Source organism: Elephantulus edwardii, unplaced genomic scaffold (assembly GCF_000299155.1).
Source record: "Elephantulus edwardii isolate Elephantulus edwardi_28Jun2011 unplaced genomic scaffold, EleEdw1.0 scaffold00098, whole genome shotgun sequence".
NCBI lineage: Eukaryota > Metazoa > Chordata > Mammalia > Macroscelidea > Macroscelididae > Elephantulus > Elephantulus edwardii.
The window spans coordinates 1488141-1506880 of record NW_006399848.1 but is presented as its reverse complement, the minus strand read 5'-3'; the positions used below and the strand labels follow the sequence as shown (position 1 = coordinate 1506880).

Sequence of the window (18740 nt, the reverse complement as noted above, 5' to 3'; positions counted from 1 at the left end):
AAATTTTACACAGATGTTAAGCTATTTCTAATAATGATGTATTAACATTAGTCATCTATTTCCTGAAGATGACTGATTTTAAAATAATGAAATGACAATTTGATTTTTATCTAAAAATACCAAAGTGAGTCCACGTAACAGGTTTTACTCAAGAATAAAAAAATATGAAAAGTTCTAAAATTAAGCTCAGTCTTTAAATAGATTTGCTTAAAAAGATTCTCTTTTCCACTTTCATTGTCCAAAGGAAATTTTCATTATTGTAGACATAAGAAAGAATGTGATTAAAATCTTCAAGCCTAAAAGAGCATGAACTCTTTTTACCCTGTGGCAATATACCAAAAAAGTTAGGTTGTTAGCAAAACTGTGCTTTGAGTAACTCATAGATTTGTAACTTAATAATGGTGACTTTTAGGTGCTATCGAGCCAACCATGACTCACGGTGACCCGTGAACACACATCTGGACCCTGCCCTCTCCTGTGCCATCCTCACCATCTCTGATATGCTTCAAGCCCATTGTTAAGAGTCACTGCGTCAAGCCGTCTCGTCGAGGGTCTGCCCCTCCTTCTCTGACCTTCCTTCTTTCCCACAACGATGTCTTAATAATAGCTTTGTTAAAAACTATTGTGAACAACCAGATAAAATTATTACACTGTTAATTTACTGTATTCTAAATTGGGAAAAAACCTACTTTTAAAGCATAAATTATTTTTAATATCTTTGGTATGGTCACTCAGTATACATTGCTACATATGCACCAGACAACCAAGCAGAAAAGATAGACATTCTTATGCTTTTATAAGAACACATAATGACCTTTTATTACGAGATGCTTCCAAAAGTAAACATGCAAACAAAAGACGTCATGTGTACTATTTCACAGCACAGCAGGTAAACACTCAGCTGCTAGCCAAAACTTGGTGATTCAAACACACCAGTCATTCAACAGGAGAAACGTGTGGCAGTTTGCTTCTATGAAGACTGATAGACTTGGAAACTCCACTATGAGTTAGAATGGACCCAAGAGCAGTGGGTTTTGCTGTTATAGAACACTTTACATAAAATTACTGTCCAAAGATAACTAAAGCACACCAAAGCATCTGAAATCATCACAGTAATTCACACCACACTGAAGGTGGTGGCGTTAGATGCCCGAGAGTCAGCTCCAAATGATAGAGACCCTATGAACAACAGAAGGAAGCTCTGCCTCCTGGTCTCGCACCATCTTCACAATTGCTGCTGTGTTTGAGCCTACTGTTGCCACCATTGTGTCAATATTTTGTTGAGGGTCTTTCTCTTTTTTACTGACTTTCTCTAGGGACTGGTCCCTCCTGATTACATGAAGTCTTGTCATACTCACTTCTAAGGAACATTCTAGCTGTCCTAATTCCCAAACAAATTTATGAGGTCAGAATTATCAATATTTTTTGCCAACACTATTCACAGCTTCAGTTTGCTCGGCTCCACGGTCAACACTCTTGGCACCAGCAGTCAGGAAATCAAAAAGCGTATTGCGATGGGAAAGCCTGCTGTTAGGGACCTCTCTAAAGTACTCAAGAGCAATGGTGTCTCTCTGGAGACTAAAGTGACTAGGGAGGACAGAATAAGAATTGATGCCTTTGAGTTGTGGTGCTGGAGAAGGGTACTGAATGTACCATGGACTGCCAGGAAAACAAACAGATTCATCTTGGAGAGGATTAAACCAAGCCCCTCCTTGGAGGCAAGGATTGTGGGGCTTTGTCTGACATACTTTGGGCATGCTTCAAGGAGGGACAGGTCCTTGGAGAGGGACATCATGCTTGGGAGGGTAGAGGGACGGCGCAGGAGGGGAAGACCCCTCTATGAGATGGATTGATTCAGTGACTGGGGTAATCGGGATGGGTGTGTCAGAGGTAGTGTGATTGGCACAGGATAGAGGAGGGTTTAGGGCTGTTGTACATAGTGTCGCTATGAGTCACAAATGACTCGACGGCACATAACAACAACATATTTCAAATGCATTCTTGGGTCTTCTTTCTTTATTATTCAGCTTTCGCACACATATAAGACAACTGAAAGTATCATGAATGTGGTCAGGCACACCTTAGTCTTCAAGTTGATATCTTTTGCCTTTAAATTTTAATGAGATATTTTGGAGCATACGTATTCACCAGAATACATCAACTAATTTCTTGACTGATGCTTCCATGAATGTTGATTTGGATTCCAGTATAGGGGAAATTTTGATATCAATTTTTTCACCATTTATCAGAATGTTTCCTACTGGTCCAGTTGTGAGGAGTTTTGCTTGATGTTTTATGCTATTTTTATTTTATAATCCCCATTTTAGGCTGTAGTTTTTGTTCTTCATCAGTAAGTGCTTCAAGTCAATTTCCAAGCTTTTGTCATCTGCTTATCACAGGTTATTAAAAAGTCCTTCTCCAATTCTGATGCCTCATTCCTCTTCAAACGGTCAGCTCCTCCAATTATTTGCTCAACATACAGAGTAGAACCAGTGGCAGGATTCAACTTTGGTGCACACCTTTCCTGATTTTAAGCCCTGAAATATCCTTTTGATCTGACTGAAAAAACTGTCACTTGGTCTATATACAAGTAATACATCAGCACAATCAAATGTTCTGGGGTTACCATTCCTCACAATGCTAACCATACTTTGTTATGATCCATACAATCATTGTCTCTGTATAATCAACAAAACAAAGGTAAACACCTTTCTACTTTTAGCCTAGATTCATCTGGTAGCATCAATATCTCCTAGTCCATGTTCTCTTTTGAATCCAGTGTGAATTTCTAGCCGTTTCCTGTCATGGTCCTGCTGCAAATATCTTTTGTTATCTTTAGCAAAATTTTGCTTACATGTTATATTGTTGTTCTATACTATAGAGTCAGAACTGACTCATAGCTGACCCTCTGGTGGGTTTTCAGAAACAGTTAATCGCACAGGAGGATACTGCTCATCGTTTTTCCTGTGGAGCAACTGTTGGCCTTGAACTTCATGCCTTTGGGATTGCAATGAAGCCTCTTGCCACTAGCCACCAGAGCTATATTGCATATTACACTAACAATGTTGTTAAATATTTCTGCATTTTGCTTATCACTTTTCTTTGAAATGAACACTGTACGACTTTCTCCAAGTCAGTTGACTAGATGGATGTCTAATTTCTTGCACTGATGAGTGAGCATTTCCTGTGCTGCACTCATTTGTTGAAGCATCTCAGTTGGAATACCACCAATTCCTAAAGGCTTGTTATATATCAAAACCTTCAATGAAAGTTGATTTCTACCTTCACTACTGTAAGTTCTTAATTCTATGACATTTATGGAGTGGAATTTTATATTCCTTACATCTTATTTTGAAGCTTCTTAAGTTTTTAAATTCTTTGCCTATCAAATTCTTCCAAATTGCAACTCAAGCTTTATTTTTTATTTAGTTCTCAGTTTGAAAAAAGTCAAACATGTTTTCCTCTTTGGGTTTTCTAACTCTTAAGTTTTTCCATGTTTCCATATAATATGGCACTTACCTCTTCAGTAAAGACTGTTGTTGTTATGAGCTATCAAGTCTCCTGTAACTCAAAGCAACCTTATGCACAATAGGTCTGAATCCTGTCCTATCCTGAGCCAATCTCACTGTTTCCAACACATTTGCCCTTGAGGCCCTAGTCACTGTGTCAATTCATCTCATCCAGGGTCTTCTCCTCCCTCCACTTTTTCAAACATGATATCCTTCTCCAAAGACTGGTCCCTCTTAACAAGAAGCAATATATCTCATTACCACCCCATTGGAATTGACTCATAACCAAATCTGTAGTGGGTTTTCATAGGCTGTGAACTGCATGAGAGGATACTGTTATTTTTCACTTGTGAAGCAGCTGGTGGATTTGAACCCAAAGGTCATGCCTTTCTGGAAGTTAGAATCCAGCAGGGAATTGGTAGAATAAAAATGGGCAAAACTCCTCCTATTTGATTTACAGCCAAAGAAACCTCCTAGAGGGTTGGTTCTGAGTCAGCTCTGACTCCATGGCAATGAGTGAATGTGGGAGTGAAGTTGCTACTATAAAAACCTGCTCACTGACATCAGGTCAGTTCTAACTCATAGAAACTCTCCACTGGATTTGAGAAGCTGTATGTAACAAAAGAAGACTGCCCATCTTTCTCCCATGTATGTCATATGAAGTTTCGTCATTTTTGTCTCCATGGAATCCTCTGGCTGCACCTTCACAAAGACACATTTGTTTGTTCTTTTGGCAGTCCATGGGACACTCAGCACTATTCTCCAACAAGAGTTAAAAGGTATCAATTCTTCTCTTGTCACTCTTATTCACTGCACAGCTCTCACATGCATAACAAATGACTTAAAGGACAATGTCTTGAATCACGCACAGCTTAGTCCTCAGACTGACATATTATTCCTCAATAATATGGATAAGTCCCTAACTACAGACTTTCCCATTACAACACAGATCTCCTGACTTTTGGTATCACGCAAGGGTATGAATTGCAGATCCAAGTAAGATGAAGTCATTGACAGTCGCAATCTTTTCTCCATCTATTATGGTCTTCCAGTCCAGTTCTGAGGATTTTTGTTTTCTTGATGTTGAGATGCAATTAATATTAAAGGCTTCTGTGTTTAACCTTCTGCAGCAAGTGCTTCAAGTCCTTATCACTTTCAGTAAGCAAGGTTAGGTTATCCACATAATGAAGGTTATCTGATGTGTCTTCCTCCAATTCTAATGTCACATTCTTCTTCATTGAGTCCAGCTTCTGGAGTGATTTGCTCAAAATATAGGTTGAATAGGTTTGGAGAAAAGACACAACCCTGATATACAACTTTTCTGATTTTAAACTACACAGTATTCCCTTGCTCTGTGTATCATAGTCTCCTGGTCTAGATAAAGGTTTTGCCCAAGCACAATTAAATATCCTGGAATTCCCATTCTTCTCAATGTTAGCTATAATTTGTTAGGATCTACAGAGTCAAAACCTTAACCTAGTCAATGAAGCACAAATAGACATTCTTCTGGTATTCTTTGCTTTCAGCCAGGATCCATCTGACATCAGTAATGATACCCTTGGTGTCACAGCCTCTTCTAAATTCAACTTGAACATCAGACAGTTCTCTATATGCTAGCCATTTCTAAATGATCTTCAGAGATATTTTACATGCATGTGATATTAATAACACCATTTGATAATTTCTACATTCAGCTGGATCATCTTTCTTGAGAGCAGGAATAAACATTGATCTCTTCTAGTCAGTCGTCCAGGCAGCTGCCCTCTTAGTTTCCTGACATAGACTAGTGAGCACATCCAGATAAGTAAAAAAAATAATAAAAATCAGATAAGTATTGAAAAGAGAAAGAAATGAAGAAATATAAAATTTATACATTTCTCAAGACAAAACTTGAAATAGTAAATGTCGTTGTTATGTGCCATTGAGTTGTCTGCAACTCATACAGACCCTTCATACACCTGCTCTGAACCTGCCCTGTGCTGAGCCAGTGTGTCTGTGACAATTACCTTCATTAATTTAGTTCCAGTGTCAATTCATCTTCTCCAGAGTCTGCTCAACATAGCCATAACTTGTTGTGTACATTATATTTAATAACATTAACTATACATTGCATCACAAAGCAAGTAAAAACATTTCAAAGAATAGATGAGGGAGAGAACAGTTTAAAAGTGATATATGATAGGGTACTATGGTTATCACGAGAGTCCAGAATGAAGGATGCATAATGGAGTGTAGTTGGGGTGCGGGGATTGTATATCAATGAAGGAATTTTTCTTTTACTTTTCAAAGAGAAGAGCAAACTGGGGGCGGGAGACAGTGAGGGGTGGGCAGGGAGAAAAGTGCAACAATGAATGAGTGAAAATCCAAAATCTCTGTAAGTGTCCTTTAAAATTAATATGTTTTTAAAAAAACATTTCAAAGGTTGAAAGTACTTCAGGCTACATTTTCTACAGAATAGAATTATTCTAATCTATACATATAGGGTTGGTCTAAATTGACACAATACTACTGGGTGAAGATACAATGAAATTAAGTTATAAATCAGTAACTAAAAGGTAATCAGAAAGCCATCTATTGCTTGCAAATTAAATAATACATTTTAAAATAATTCATTATTCAAAGGTGAAATCCAAATAGAAACTGGGAAACATTTTAAAATTAATAACTCATACTTTCAATGGAGTTAGAACTGACACCCAGCTAACACTTCATTGAGTTTTTGACCCTGTAAATTGCACAAGAGGTAACTGTCCATCTTCCCACCACAGCGGCTGCATCCAAACCACCAGAGAATCACAGCCTTTGATTAGCTGCACAAACCCCTTAAGGACTAGACCAGCAGAGCTCTCAACATTAGGAAGACTTAATGTTCAAAGCCTTGTGAGCTATCCCAAAACAATGACAAAGAAAGAAATATAGAATCTTAAAATGCATATATTAGGAAAGAACAAAAACGGAAAAATAAATGATACAAGTTTCCACGACAAGATATTAAAAAATAAATTAACTAGAAATTCAAATTCAAGTAAAGTGGCAGAAGAAAAGACATGAAGAGGAGTCAAAGTAGAAACAAAAAGTCAAAAGTTGGCTTTAAAAGAAGTTTAATAAAATTTATAGACAACTAGGGCAAATTTAATGAAAGAAAATATTATAAAAGGTAGGCATTATTAATATCAAGGGAAAATGGATCATTATTACAGTTCCTTCAAGCAATAAAAAGATATTGAGAGGAAATTAAGAAAAGCTTTCACAATAAATTTAACAATATAAATGAAATGGATATATTCCTTGAAAACATGCTGAAATGACACAAGAACAGGAAATAAATCATTCAGCATCTGTGCACAAACTGAATCTCTTATCACAAAGAAAAGTTGTGGTTTTGACTGTTTTCTAAATGTTTAAGAGAATAACTACATGAATTTCACATAAATTCTTCTACAGAACAGAAAAAAAATACCTCTCAACGAAGAGAATACCGTTCAACTAGTTTTTTGGGGTAAGATCTTAAGAACTAAATCTAAAAAGGTATATTCCAAGGGCAGTTACAGCCCAACATGCCTATCAACAAATCCCAAAAGAGTATCACTCATTGAAGCCAGTAATACATAAAAATATATCACTACTAAATGGGTTTTTTCTAAATTATAAGGTGGTATAACATTTAAAAATTAATAAATATAATTAGTTACATTACAGGGAAACTGGAAAGAAAGCATTTTTATGATAGATATAGAATGACTATTTTATAATAAAATATTAAGTATGCTCTTACAATAAAAATTCTCTGCAATTTGGGAATAGAGAGAAGAAAAGGCCCGCTGCAAACATGATAATTAACAGCAAAATTCCAAATGCTTTCTCAAATATTATGAATAGTCCTAGTGAGAGCAGTTTATGACACACAAACAAGAAAAATATAAAGTTGAAAACATGAAGAGAAGTAAAACAAGCAGTTGACACAAAAACTTAAGATTCTGAAGAAAATAATTTAGTAATATTAAGTCTACAAAACTGGTATTGTTACTGCTAAAATGTAACCATTTACCAACATTTGTACTACTATCATAATTCAATGATACTGTTGAACAATGCTGTGCCGCCATCATCAGTCTCTGATAGCGTATAACCCATCACCACAAAGAGATACTCAGTACTAACTAAACAGTGATTCTACCTTGCCTCCTGCTTTCAGGCCTTAGTAACCAGTAATCTTAGGCAAAAGAAACGTTTATTTAATAATCATTCTATGTCTATATATCAGCCAAGAAACTCAACCAGACAATTAAAAAAAGTTTATATTTTCCCAAGTATAACAAAATAGAAAATATCCAAAATGCAAAAACAATTCTAATAAGAGATGTACAATATCTATGTATGCAAAACCACTTAAAACATTTTTAGGGTAATTTATTAAAATGTATAGAGTGATATGTTCATGGATTACATGCAAGTTTTAACATTGTAAAGACTTGTTTTTTTCCTGTAAATTAATTTGTAGCATCAATAAAATAGTCACTATCTTCGTAATTTTTTTAAAATGTAAATTGACATGTTAATACTTCAAATTTAGTTTGAAAAAGATTCCTAGAAGGAATTTTATAGAAATGAAATATATCAATAGTCAAATGAAATGTGGCACATCTCTTATCATGGAGTATTATTCAGCCATAAAGACAAGCTAAAACTCTGATATATGCTACAACATTGGGGAAACAAAGGAACCATGATGCTGGAGTAAATAAATCACTCACAAAAGGATAACCACTGCTAGGTTCCACGTGTATAAACTAAATAGAGACCAAGGTTTACTAGTGGCTGCCAAGAACAGATGGCAAGGAAGACACTGCTTACAAGGCTCTGCGTTTCTATTCATGGGTTGTGAGATATTTGGAAATGAATGCTAGTAATGCTTACACCGAACATAATCAAAGCCATGGAATTGTACATGTAAAAACTGCTGAACTGGAAAGAATTTGGTTACTTTTTTTTTACCGTTCTGTCGAGTTGAGTATGACTCATAGCAACCCTACGAGTAGCCAAGCTGAAACTTACCCTGTCTTGTGCCATCCTCATCACCTCTGAGATACCAGCGTCCATTGCTGAAGTCACAGGGTCATTACATCTCATTGAGGGTCTTCCTCTCCATCACTGACTCTCTATCTTCCAAGCATGACGTCCTTTTCCCAGGAATAGCCTCACCTAGCTACATGTCCAAAGCATGAAAGACCCAGATTCATGATCCTTGCCTCCATGAAGCACTCTGGCTACACCCTTTCCAGAACATATCTGTTTTTTTCTTTTGGCAGTCCATCGGATAGTCAATACTCTTCTCCAGCACCACAACTTAAAATCATCAATTCTTCCTCTGTCATCCTTATTCACTGTCCAGCTCTCTGATGTATAACAGAAGACTGAGAAGGCCATGGCCTGAAACAAGCACTCCTCAGTGTTCAAACTGACATCACTGCTCTTCAGTATTTTGGAGAGGCCTCTGACAGCAGATTTTCAATAAAATTTCCAGTGGCCATATGGGGTGGGGGTGTGGAGAGAACTTGTCAGTTACATATTCATCTACATGCAATAGATATAAACAGAATATTTGTGTATAAAACCAGCAATCTTTAGCACTAAAATAAGATCTATTTCCGACAGACATCTTCACAAAAAAGAACACACTTTTTTGACATAATGATCAACATTTTTGGCAGTAACTTCAAGGCGCTTTTCTATGACAAGGCTCAATGTGAGCTGATGAAACTTTGCCCATGCACAACTGGGGAAAATATGAATAGCAGAGGGGGTTGCAATACAGTCTTTACATCCACTTCCCTGGTGATTTGGGTCCTGACTCAGGATATATTTTATAAACCTCTAAGAGAAAATAGAGGGGATCAGACTTCAAAAATTTCTACAGAACTTTTGACAAGTGTCAAGCAGCAGGGAACCAATCAAAACAAACCTCACTGGCTCTGAGTTAATTCTAACCTATGATAACCCTGTATGTTAGAACAGAGCTTAGAATTGCTCCATTGGGTTTCCAAGAATGTAAATCTTTACAGAAGCGGACTGCCTCTCCTTCCTTCTTCAGAGCACCTGATGGGTTTAAATAGCTGGCTTTCTGGTTAGAAAATGAATGCTTTTAACCACAGCAACAACCAGAGCTCCTAGCAACAAAGCACTCCCTAATACACCTGAGAAGCACAAATTTTCTGCTATCAGTTGAGCACAAACTAAGTTTAACTTGGAAAAGAACCAATGACCTGTTCTGAATGCTGAGAAGACTACAGAAAATTAGTTGCTAAAAAGAAGATGGTCTTACTTCTACTGTGACCGTATAACAGTATACTGACAATCCTTGGAAATGATACTGAACCTGCACCATATAAATATTAACTAATGTTAATCTAAGTCCCTACTCTAAATTCTATACCGTACAGCCTAATTAGGAGTTGAAATCAACTCAATAGTATCTGAGAACAACAAAAAGAATGCTTATTAAAAATATTATAATTACTCTAGCCAAGGCTTACTTAAATAGTAAATAGAAAAATAAATAGTAAATAGAAAAATGGATCACTAAGTTTAAAGTTATTTAAAGGATTATATTACCAGTAACATAAAGAAACATTCCATGTTATCTACAATTTACCCAACAAGTTCAAGCCTAGGAACAGACTTTGTTTATTCAACAGCTATAATGTCTAGAAGTTCATGGTGCTAAAGCTCACCCACTTAACACAGCCTCTGGCTGCTTTTTTTTCTTTAAACACAATGATAAATTTAGTTATCTACTTTCTAAGTTCATAACAGATTATAATCAGCCAGTCAGGATGGCAGACAGGAAGGAGAAAAAAAAAAACCTGCTGGAAGTAAGCAGAGCTAAATGAAGCAACAGTTAACGTGGTAGGAAGAGAATTCAAAAGCACACAGAGAGCTCTTCTGAGGCAAAAAGTCCTGTGCATCTCAAGGGCAAGGACTGTAAAATGGACACATTCACAAGAACAGGTCCAGAATAAAGTTATTTAAAAATATTGTAATATACCACATGCAGTCTTCTTAAAGATTTGTAAGCAATGCATTGAAAAATGTCTTCAGTATTATTGTTAAATGGTTTAAATTTGAGTACTTAAATGATAAACTTCAATTATAGAGAAGATTGCATGATACAACCTCAAGTAAAGCACAATAGCTCTTTATGCTTAACTCAAACATCACTTACGTGAAAAAGATCACTGTATCTTGGTCCCTGACCATGCTGGTGGCCTAGGATGTAGGGAAGCGGAGCTGCTAACCCAAACACTGCACCCCTTTGGCAGTTTGAACCCACCAGTGGTTCCCAGGGTAAGCAATTTCCTCCTATGTGATTTACAGCCCCAAATACCCAGTAGAGGATCTGAGCTGGTTCCACCTCAGTATCAATGTGCTAGGCTGAGATTGTAATTTGAATGAGTTGTTGCTGTTGTAGATCATAGAATTGGAATTGACGCAGAGCGGACCCACCAGTGGTTTCTCAGAGGCAGTCAATCATATGGGAGGAAACTGCCTCTATTCCTCCCATGAGCGGCTTGTGGATTCGAACTGTGTGCAGTTGGGATTTCAGCGCAGCTTCTTGCCAATAGGCCACAAGAGCTCTTGGCTGCTAACTGAAAGGTCAGTTGTTAAAATCTCCAGCCACATCACAGGAGAAATATAATACAGTCAGCTTCCATTAAAAATCAGCCTTGGAAACACTATAGGCAGTTTTCTTCCATCCTAAGTCACTCTGAATCAGAATCATCTCCCAGAAACAGTTACTGAAATTTGAAATAACACTGACAGATTTCTCCCCCCAAAAAAAGTTAAGATTTTATTTACAAAGCTCCTTTGTTGTACAGAAAGTAAAATGCTGTTACAATCTCAGAGTAACTAGTAGCCACCAGTAGTTGAGACTCCCTGATCATAGCTACCCACGCTACAGCAAGAGTCTTACACAAAACCCAACAGTGCTTACAATTTTGTTGGGGCAAAGTCCCCACACTTGGTGGTCGAGTTCCAAGAGAAACTACACAGGAACTATTCTTTGGCTCTTTGGGTGGGTGGGTGTCCTGGGTTTTGTATCATGGCTACACAGTTTTGGGGTTTTTTTTTAAACACCTACTAAATCCATATGACCAGTCCAGCCAACACTGTTTTGCAATAATATCCTGATCTCCCCAAAACTATGTCTATGTTAGTAAAAACAATTTTGTTTGGAAAGCATCCTTGTCATCTTTCCTGCTTAGCTCATACATCTCCTTAGATCTCTCTTGTTAATCAGAGTAACATGTAAGCATATTACAAAACTATGAAGCTCAAAATGGCTAGAACAGTAACTAATATCTGATTTTCTATGAGTGAAAAATGCAAGTTAAAAAAGCCTGAAGGCATTTAGCAATCTTCTTTTTCCAGACTGTGAAATACCAGGGGAAAATATTAGTTGGTATTAATATTCTAAGGGTGAATGGAGATGTACTCATATGGCATCTTCCTACTTCCTATTTATTGTTGTTTGTACAATACATGGTACAAGAGCACTTATTTGCTAAGACAAGTGCCACAGAAATGTTATTATTCTATCATACGGAAATGTTAATTTTAAAAACCCTTGATAAGATAATTATATACACATATACAATTTCATTAAATCAAACTTCAATTAAGCTTATTTCCTGGCTTGCCTACTTAATCTCTCTCAAAAGTTCAAATCCCTAAGTATTCTACTTACATAAGGTTTTAAACCTAAAGAATGGTGACTCGCATAATAAGGCTGTAAAATTCAAATGAGAATTTACAGAGACTGTTTAAGGAAAGCATTAAAGTTACACTAAAATATCTTGTGGGGGTGACTTTTCTGTTGTTTCTTTGATTTTGTTTTGTTTTGTTTTGTAAATTTCTACAGCATTAACGAAGAATCACAAGATGAAACACACAGTTCATGAAGTGTTTCACAAACACATACATGTTCCAAGTAGCTACTATTAAACTCCACTACGATTTGGAGAAATTAAAACCAAACATGAACAAATTTTACTAGAGGGCAATTACTAACTTCAGAGCTGTCCCTGAAGGTTACCAATGACCTCATCCAACATATTTAGGGTAAGAAAACTGAAAAATGAGAAGACTAAGACTTATTCAATGCCACACAACTAATTAGTGAAAAGGCCAATTTAGAACTCCATTTTATTTCCATTAAATCATGTTCTGCTCAACTTAAAGATCTCTTATTTGGCATACAACAATGAAAAATAATCTATTAAGAGATAAAAGGAGAGAAATTAAGTTCTGATGCGTGGATGAACCATGAAAACATCATGCTGAATAAATTCAGTTAGTCGCAAAAGGAAAAATACACCGTATAATCTCAATTATATCACATACAAATATACAGACATGAAAAATAACTAGTGGTTACCAGGAAATGGGAAAAGTGGGGTCAGAGGGAACAACAGTCAACACTCGTGGCACCAGCAGCCAGGAAATTAAAAGATGTATCACGATGGGAAAATCTGCAGTTAGGGACCTCTCCAAAGTACTGAAGAGCAATGGTGGGTGTTACTCTGGAGACTAAGGTGCGCCTGATACAGGCCATGGTCTTTTCAATCACTTGTTATGCATCAGAGAGTTGGACAATGGCTAGGGAGGACAGAGGAGAATTGATGCCCTTGAGCTGTGGTGCTGGAGAAGAGTATTGAGTATGCCATGGACTGCTAAGAAAAAAAACAGGTTCATGCTGGAGAGGGTTAAACGGGCTGTTCTTTGGAGCAAGGACTCTGAGGCTTCGTCTGACATACTTTGGACAAGTTGCAAGGAGGGGCCCAGTCCTTGGAGAGGTACATTATGCTTGGGAAGATGGAGGGGCAGCCCAGGAGGGGAAGACGCTCTATGAGGTGGATTGATTCAGTAACTGGGGTAATCGGTGGAGATGGTGAGATTGGCACAGGATAGAGCAGGGCTTAGGGCTGTTATACATTGGGTCGCTATGAGTAGCAAATGACTCAATGGCACATAACAACAATAACATAGTGAACTTATATTAACAGTGCTAGACTATTTTGGCAGTGATTGTACAACTTGACCAATATTACCAATGTCACTGTAGGAAGTGTTGATTTGGTGTATGCTTTGCTGTGTCTATTTTCAACACAAAAGAGAGAGAGACAGTGAGATAAGTAGGAGATACCCTGGGTTCAGTAACTCTGAAAAGTAGAGACAAGCAACAGAAATAAATATTTGATTTGCCCATTTTGCTGAATCTGAGGCATGTTCATACCAAAAACGTACAAATAGCCTATAGTTACTCTGAAGCAAACCCCATCACTAGATATGGATAAGATGTATTCATCATCAACATTTAGACATGGAGAGATTCTTTAGTAATATAACACATCTATAAATACACAAGTTGACAACTTCCAATCCAGAAATTTGCGTAATCTCCTCCTGTGCAATTAACTGCCTCTGAAAACCTGCTGGAAGGTCAGCTATGGGTCAGTTCTGACTCGATGGCACACAACCATCAAAACTATATTAAGTGGTGTCTTTTAAATGTGGTGTTGTCAAAGAATATTGAATATGCCATGAACTGGCAAAAGAACAAACAAATCTGTCTTGGAAGAAATGCAGTCAGAATATTGCTTAACAGCAAGGATGATGAAATTCCATCTCACATACTTTGACGATGTTATCAGGAAGGGCCCAAAAGATAACATGCTCGGAAAAGGAGAGAAAAAAAGAGAAAGACCTTCAGTAAGATGGATGGACAGACACACTGACTACAACAGGTTTTAGCAAAAATGGCACAGTATCGGACAGAGTTTTACCTGGCTGATCACGGGGTCACTAGGAGCCAGAACCAACTCTCTGGCATCTAACAACACTATATAAAACCTATGGGTACACTAGAATAAAAGTCAGCACTTATGTTTTCATAGTAGAAAATAATAATTATGCAAATGAAAATACAGCTAGTCTAGCCAGCTTCCCAGGCAAATCAGTGTGATGTGACTGAAATTCCTTAAACTTTACTTATAATGTTGCAATTTAAAGAAAGTTGAAGTCTCTTCTCTTGAATGCCCTCTGATTATGGCACAAATGAATAGTAAACTAATCAAAACTAGATAAGACAAAAGTAAAGAATCAAAATAAAGAGTATTATTCATCAGTGAATTTAATCATTCAGTGTATAACATTAGATGCTATAATTGAAAGTTGTAATTTAAAAAAATGAAAAACTCAAGAAAAAAAATGAGAGCAATACACTGATGAACCTTAGAGCTGATGGGCCTTTATAGATTACCCAAAGCAGCACTGTATATGTTGAAACTTGACTAAAACCATCTTCATTAATTTTTCTCAAATAGAGGTAATAAAATTAGACTTGCTTGATTTTCTATTTATTTTAATTGTTTAAGTTAACAAAGTTGAAAAAATAATAATACAACCTAGCTCCATTAAAAGATTGCATCCTGAAGTACCCAAACAGTAACTAGATTTTGTTATTGTAGTTTACAACTCAAAGGGTCCTCACAATTAATGAGAGGTTTTTTGGTTGCATTGGTAAACATTTGTAATCGTACACGTTTTTTTAAAGTCACCGTAAATTATTTAAGTCTTAGTACAAATATCTGCATTCTATTTAAGCAGCTTATGCAAGAAAAAGAACAAAACAGAGATATAAATTGCAAAAGACAGAGGTTTCATCATCCTCTGATTCTGAGAACAATGCTAGCTAATGATGATGGGCATGATGGAACAAGGTGATCTGAAAATAATCTAACAGTTCAGAGAATTTCCTCAGAGAGTGATGTCTAGAATTTAATTTTTTTTAATAACCAGGGAGGGGAATTTCAATAAAATCTATTAGCATACTAAAATCCATTATCTTTGAACACTTGGCCTATTACGGACATTAACTATGTTCGTCTTTCTAGACTTTGCAGGGTAAGAAAATACTTCATATATAAGTAAAATATATTTAAAGAAAGGCAAGAATTGAAATAAATTAACCTAAGGATATGCTTTATAGTCCCACTCCTAATAACAACTGCAGAAACACACTAGCACTGAGTTTAAAAGTGGAGCGCAAGCGTGCGTGTGCATGTACACACACACACACACACACACACACACACACACACACAGAGTGTAGTAGGCACTCAATATTTGTGGAATGAAATGAATGCCTAGATCTGTAAACAAGCCAAAACAATAACAAACCGCCCTCTGATATAGGTAAACTATCACAGTTAACGACTACTTCACCACAAGCTGGCTGATCTCTTAATGATCACCAAGAGAAAAAGCTCTTCCTCCTTTTATTCTGACACCAGATTGCACGTTCAAAACAAATCCTCCCCCAGCCCCGCCCCAAGCCCTACCCTTGGCTGCTTGCAGCCTTGGAACTGAGGGAAAGTCTAGGGCCTCGACAGTTTCCAGATTTCTGGGGGCGCTAGACACTCAGGGGGCGCCGGCCCCTCATCCCTGGGACTCGGGTGCCACCGTGTCCACCCGCTGTCCCCAGCCAGCGGTGCCACTTTCCCTCTCCAAGCCCCGGTGGCGGGCCACGTACCTGCACACAGTGATCAGGTTCCTCCTTTCCACCGCAGCATTGCGGGCGCTCAGGCTCTTCTTGCTGCCGCCGCCGCGGCTCACGCTCAGGCCCCCCAGGCTCCGGGAGGCCATGGCGGGCTGACCCCCGCGCGCCTTTTGTCTCGGGCGACCCCTTCTCCCCCCACCCCTGCTTCTCTGGGCTCTCGCTCCGTGCACTAACCTGGAGCCGCGGGAGGGAGATAGGGAAGGAGCGCGGAAGGAGAGAGGGAGGGTGTGAGAGCCGGCGGGGGACGAGCGCCCGGGCACTGACAGCTGGCGCTATGCATCCAAGCACCCCACACACGCGCGCGCGCGCACACTCACACACACACACACACACTCACACACACGCACCACCTCCGCCTGAGCGCGCGTGCGGGTCGGCGTCGGGCGCCCTCCTGCTGCCCACAGGACCTACGCGGTCGGCGCGCGCGCGTGCCCGCCAGTCCCGCACGCCCAACCTCTAGCGCTTGGCCGTCGCTGCGGAGAGGCTCCCGGCCTCGCGCGCGCATCCCCACCCTCTCTTCACCTATGGAACCAACACCGCCCCACCTGGAGCCAATCGGGGCGCGCTAGGGGCGGGGCTTACCGCCAAAGCCTTTAAAGTAACGCGCTCGCGCAGCACTTGGGCGCGTGGGCAGCTGTCAAGACGCCGGGCTCGTGCTCGCCCTCCGCGTGCCGCAGACGGCGCGCGGGGGAATCTCACCGCTCCTTGCGCGGGTATTCTGGGATTTGAAGCCTCGGATTACCGGGCAGGGGACCGATTAGGGACCCGAGGCTGGTAGCCAAGCTTTAATAGCGGAGATCCCTAGCTTTACCGGCAGATCCAGCATCTCCAGGATAATCCTAAATTTGGCCTCTAGCTTCAATTCCCACAAGCGATTTATGGCCTCACTCCTTTGGGAAGAGGGTACCTTTTGTCTTTATGCCCATCCCAGCTACACAATAGCCAAAGAAGGGAAAAGGACCCTTTGAATTTCTCTCCTGGGGTGTCTGGTGGTTGGAATTTCTTGCCTCCCGATCCCGATCTCAATCAGAGGCTGCAGCCGGCATTGACCACGCTCCAAAGAATGAGTGGGCACCAGTGTACAGCTTTCCTCCATTCTCAGCAGCGACTCCAACTGAGTTGGGGGGAGGAGGTGAATTGAGGGCCACTTGGCTTAGACCTTGCCAGATTGCTCCCAGAAGGAAGTCGAGAGTGTCGCACTTACCAAGTATGTTCAGAACGTGGCACCCACTTTCCATAGCTGCAGCATCGCCTCTCTGTCTTACGTGTTAAGGGTGAGAGTATCAAATCACGTTCTCCAGCCTTCACGCAACCTGACATTCCTTTTCCTTTCTCTCAATATGCCCAGCTTATCAAGTAAGTGACTCTTAAATGACAACCCTCCACTAGGGTAGGTAGGGTAGGGCCCATGCTGTACATGAAATCAGTTCCAAGAGTGTTCGTTGGTTTTAATTTGAAGTCGTATATGGCATCATTCTATTGAAATGTCAATTTTAGTGGTTCCAAAACTCATACAATTTCCACTACTGGCTTCAAAAATTCTGTCACAGAAGGATGTTGGAGAACGTATAATTTAGTGTACCTCTTTATTGTGCAAAGCACTACAAGAGGTACTGTTCTTCTTTGTTGCATGGTGTTTAAACCGAGGTTTGAATAATAAATGATAAGATTTTTTTTAATTTAAAAATTTCTTTTTAAAATCATCAGGTCTATTTACTCATCTCTTTTAGCTACTAAATAAAGTCAAAGAATAAAAATTTGTTCCCTGGAGAAAAATGTATCTTAATAATTTACTATAATAAATATTCACATTAAATTTTCCATTTAAAAGAATTTGTAATGTCACATAAATAAATATAATAAAAGCAAGACCTCCCACCCACCTGCCCACACATATGTGGGCATTTGTAGTTAGATAAGTGCACTTGTTCCAAAAGATTTCTTGCTTTGCTCTAAAACCACATTCCCTTCTCCACCTAGCAGCTACACCTAAATTTGTCACTTCTGGGTAGATCAAGAGCATGAATTCAGATTTATTGACTGTGCAGACAATTTACTCAATCTCCCCTCCTGAACGGGGAGAAAGAATGATTATGATTCTTTCCTACTTATGAAGAATACAAAATGAACAGTCATGTCAGAGAAGTGAGATGCTATTGTTATTAAAACAGACCAGACCTTCTAACCTCAAGTAAAGTTTAATGTTATCTGTTCTGTGAAGTTGTGACTGAAGATTTAATAAAACTCCATCTTAGACAATTAGGTAATAATGTTCTCTTTTCAAAGGCTACTTTTAGAGAAAGTCAGTTGACATTGCTGCTAGCTTAAACAAGATTTCACTATAAATCATTTTGTCTGTATAGTATGTCATTAAACTGCCACATGGGGGCCTTATTTACAAGGGTTCGTATTTATTCTCAGCAGTATGTACTCATTCTTATATATTCTAATATTAATCTAGAGATTATAAATAAAGTGTATAAGGTACAGATAAGAGTACAATACCACTATGGAAGTATATAACTTGCTACACATTTCTTTTGGCACCTATTTCAATTCTTTACTTAATTTATCTAAATTTTTTTTTCCTCTCTACAGAGTTTATTGGGTTT

At 38.6% G+C, this 18740-nt stretch overlaps 1 protein-coding gene across 3 annotated transcripts in view; it reads right to left on the bottom strand.

Annotated features, from left to right (window-relative positions):
- Nucleotides 1-16582, bottom strand: part of RUNDC3B (RUN domain containing 3B) — a 163075-nt gene extending 146493 nt beyond the window's left edge. For all 3 annotated transcript variants that reach the window (XM_006891445.1, XM_006891446.1, XM_006891447.1), the window contains exon 1: nucleotides 16102-16582. In XM_006891445.1, coding sequence (XP_006891507.1) covers nucleotides 16102-16214 — 113 coding nt within the window. In that variant the 5' untranslated portion in view covers nucleotides 16215-16582. The remainder of the gene's footprint in view (nucleotides 1-16101) is intronic.
- Nucleotides 16583-18740: the final 2158 nt, after the last annotated feature.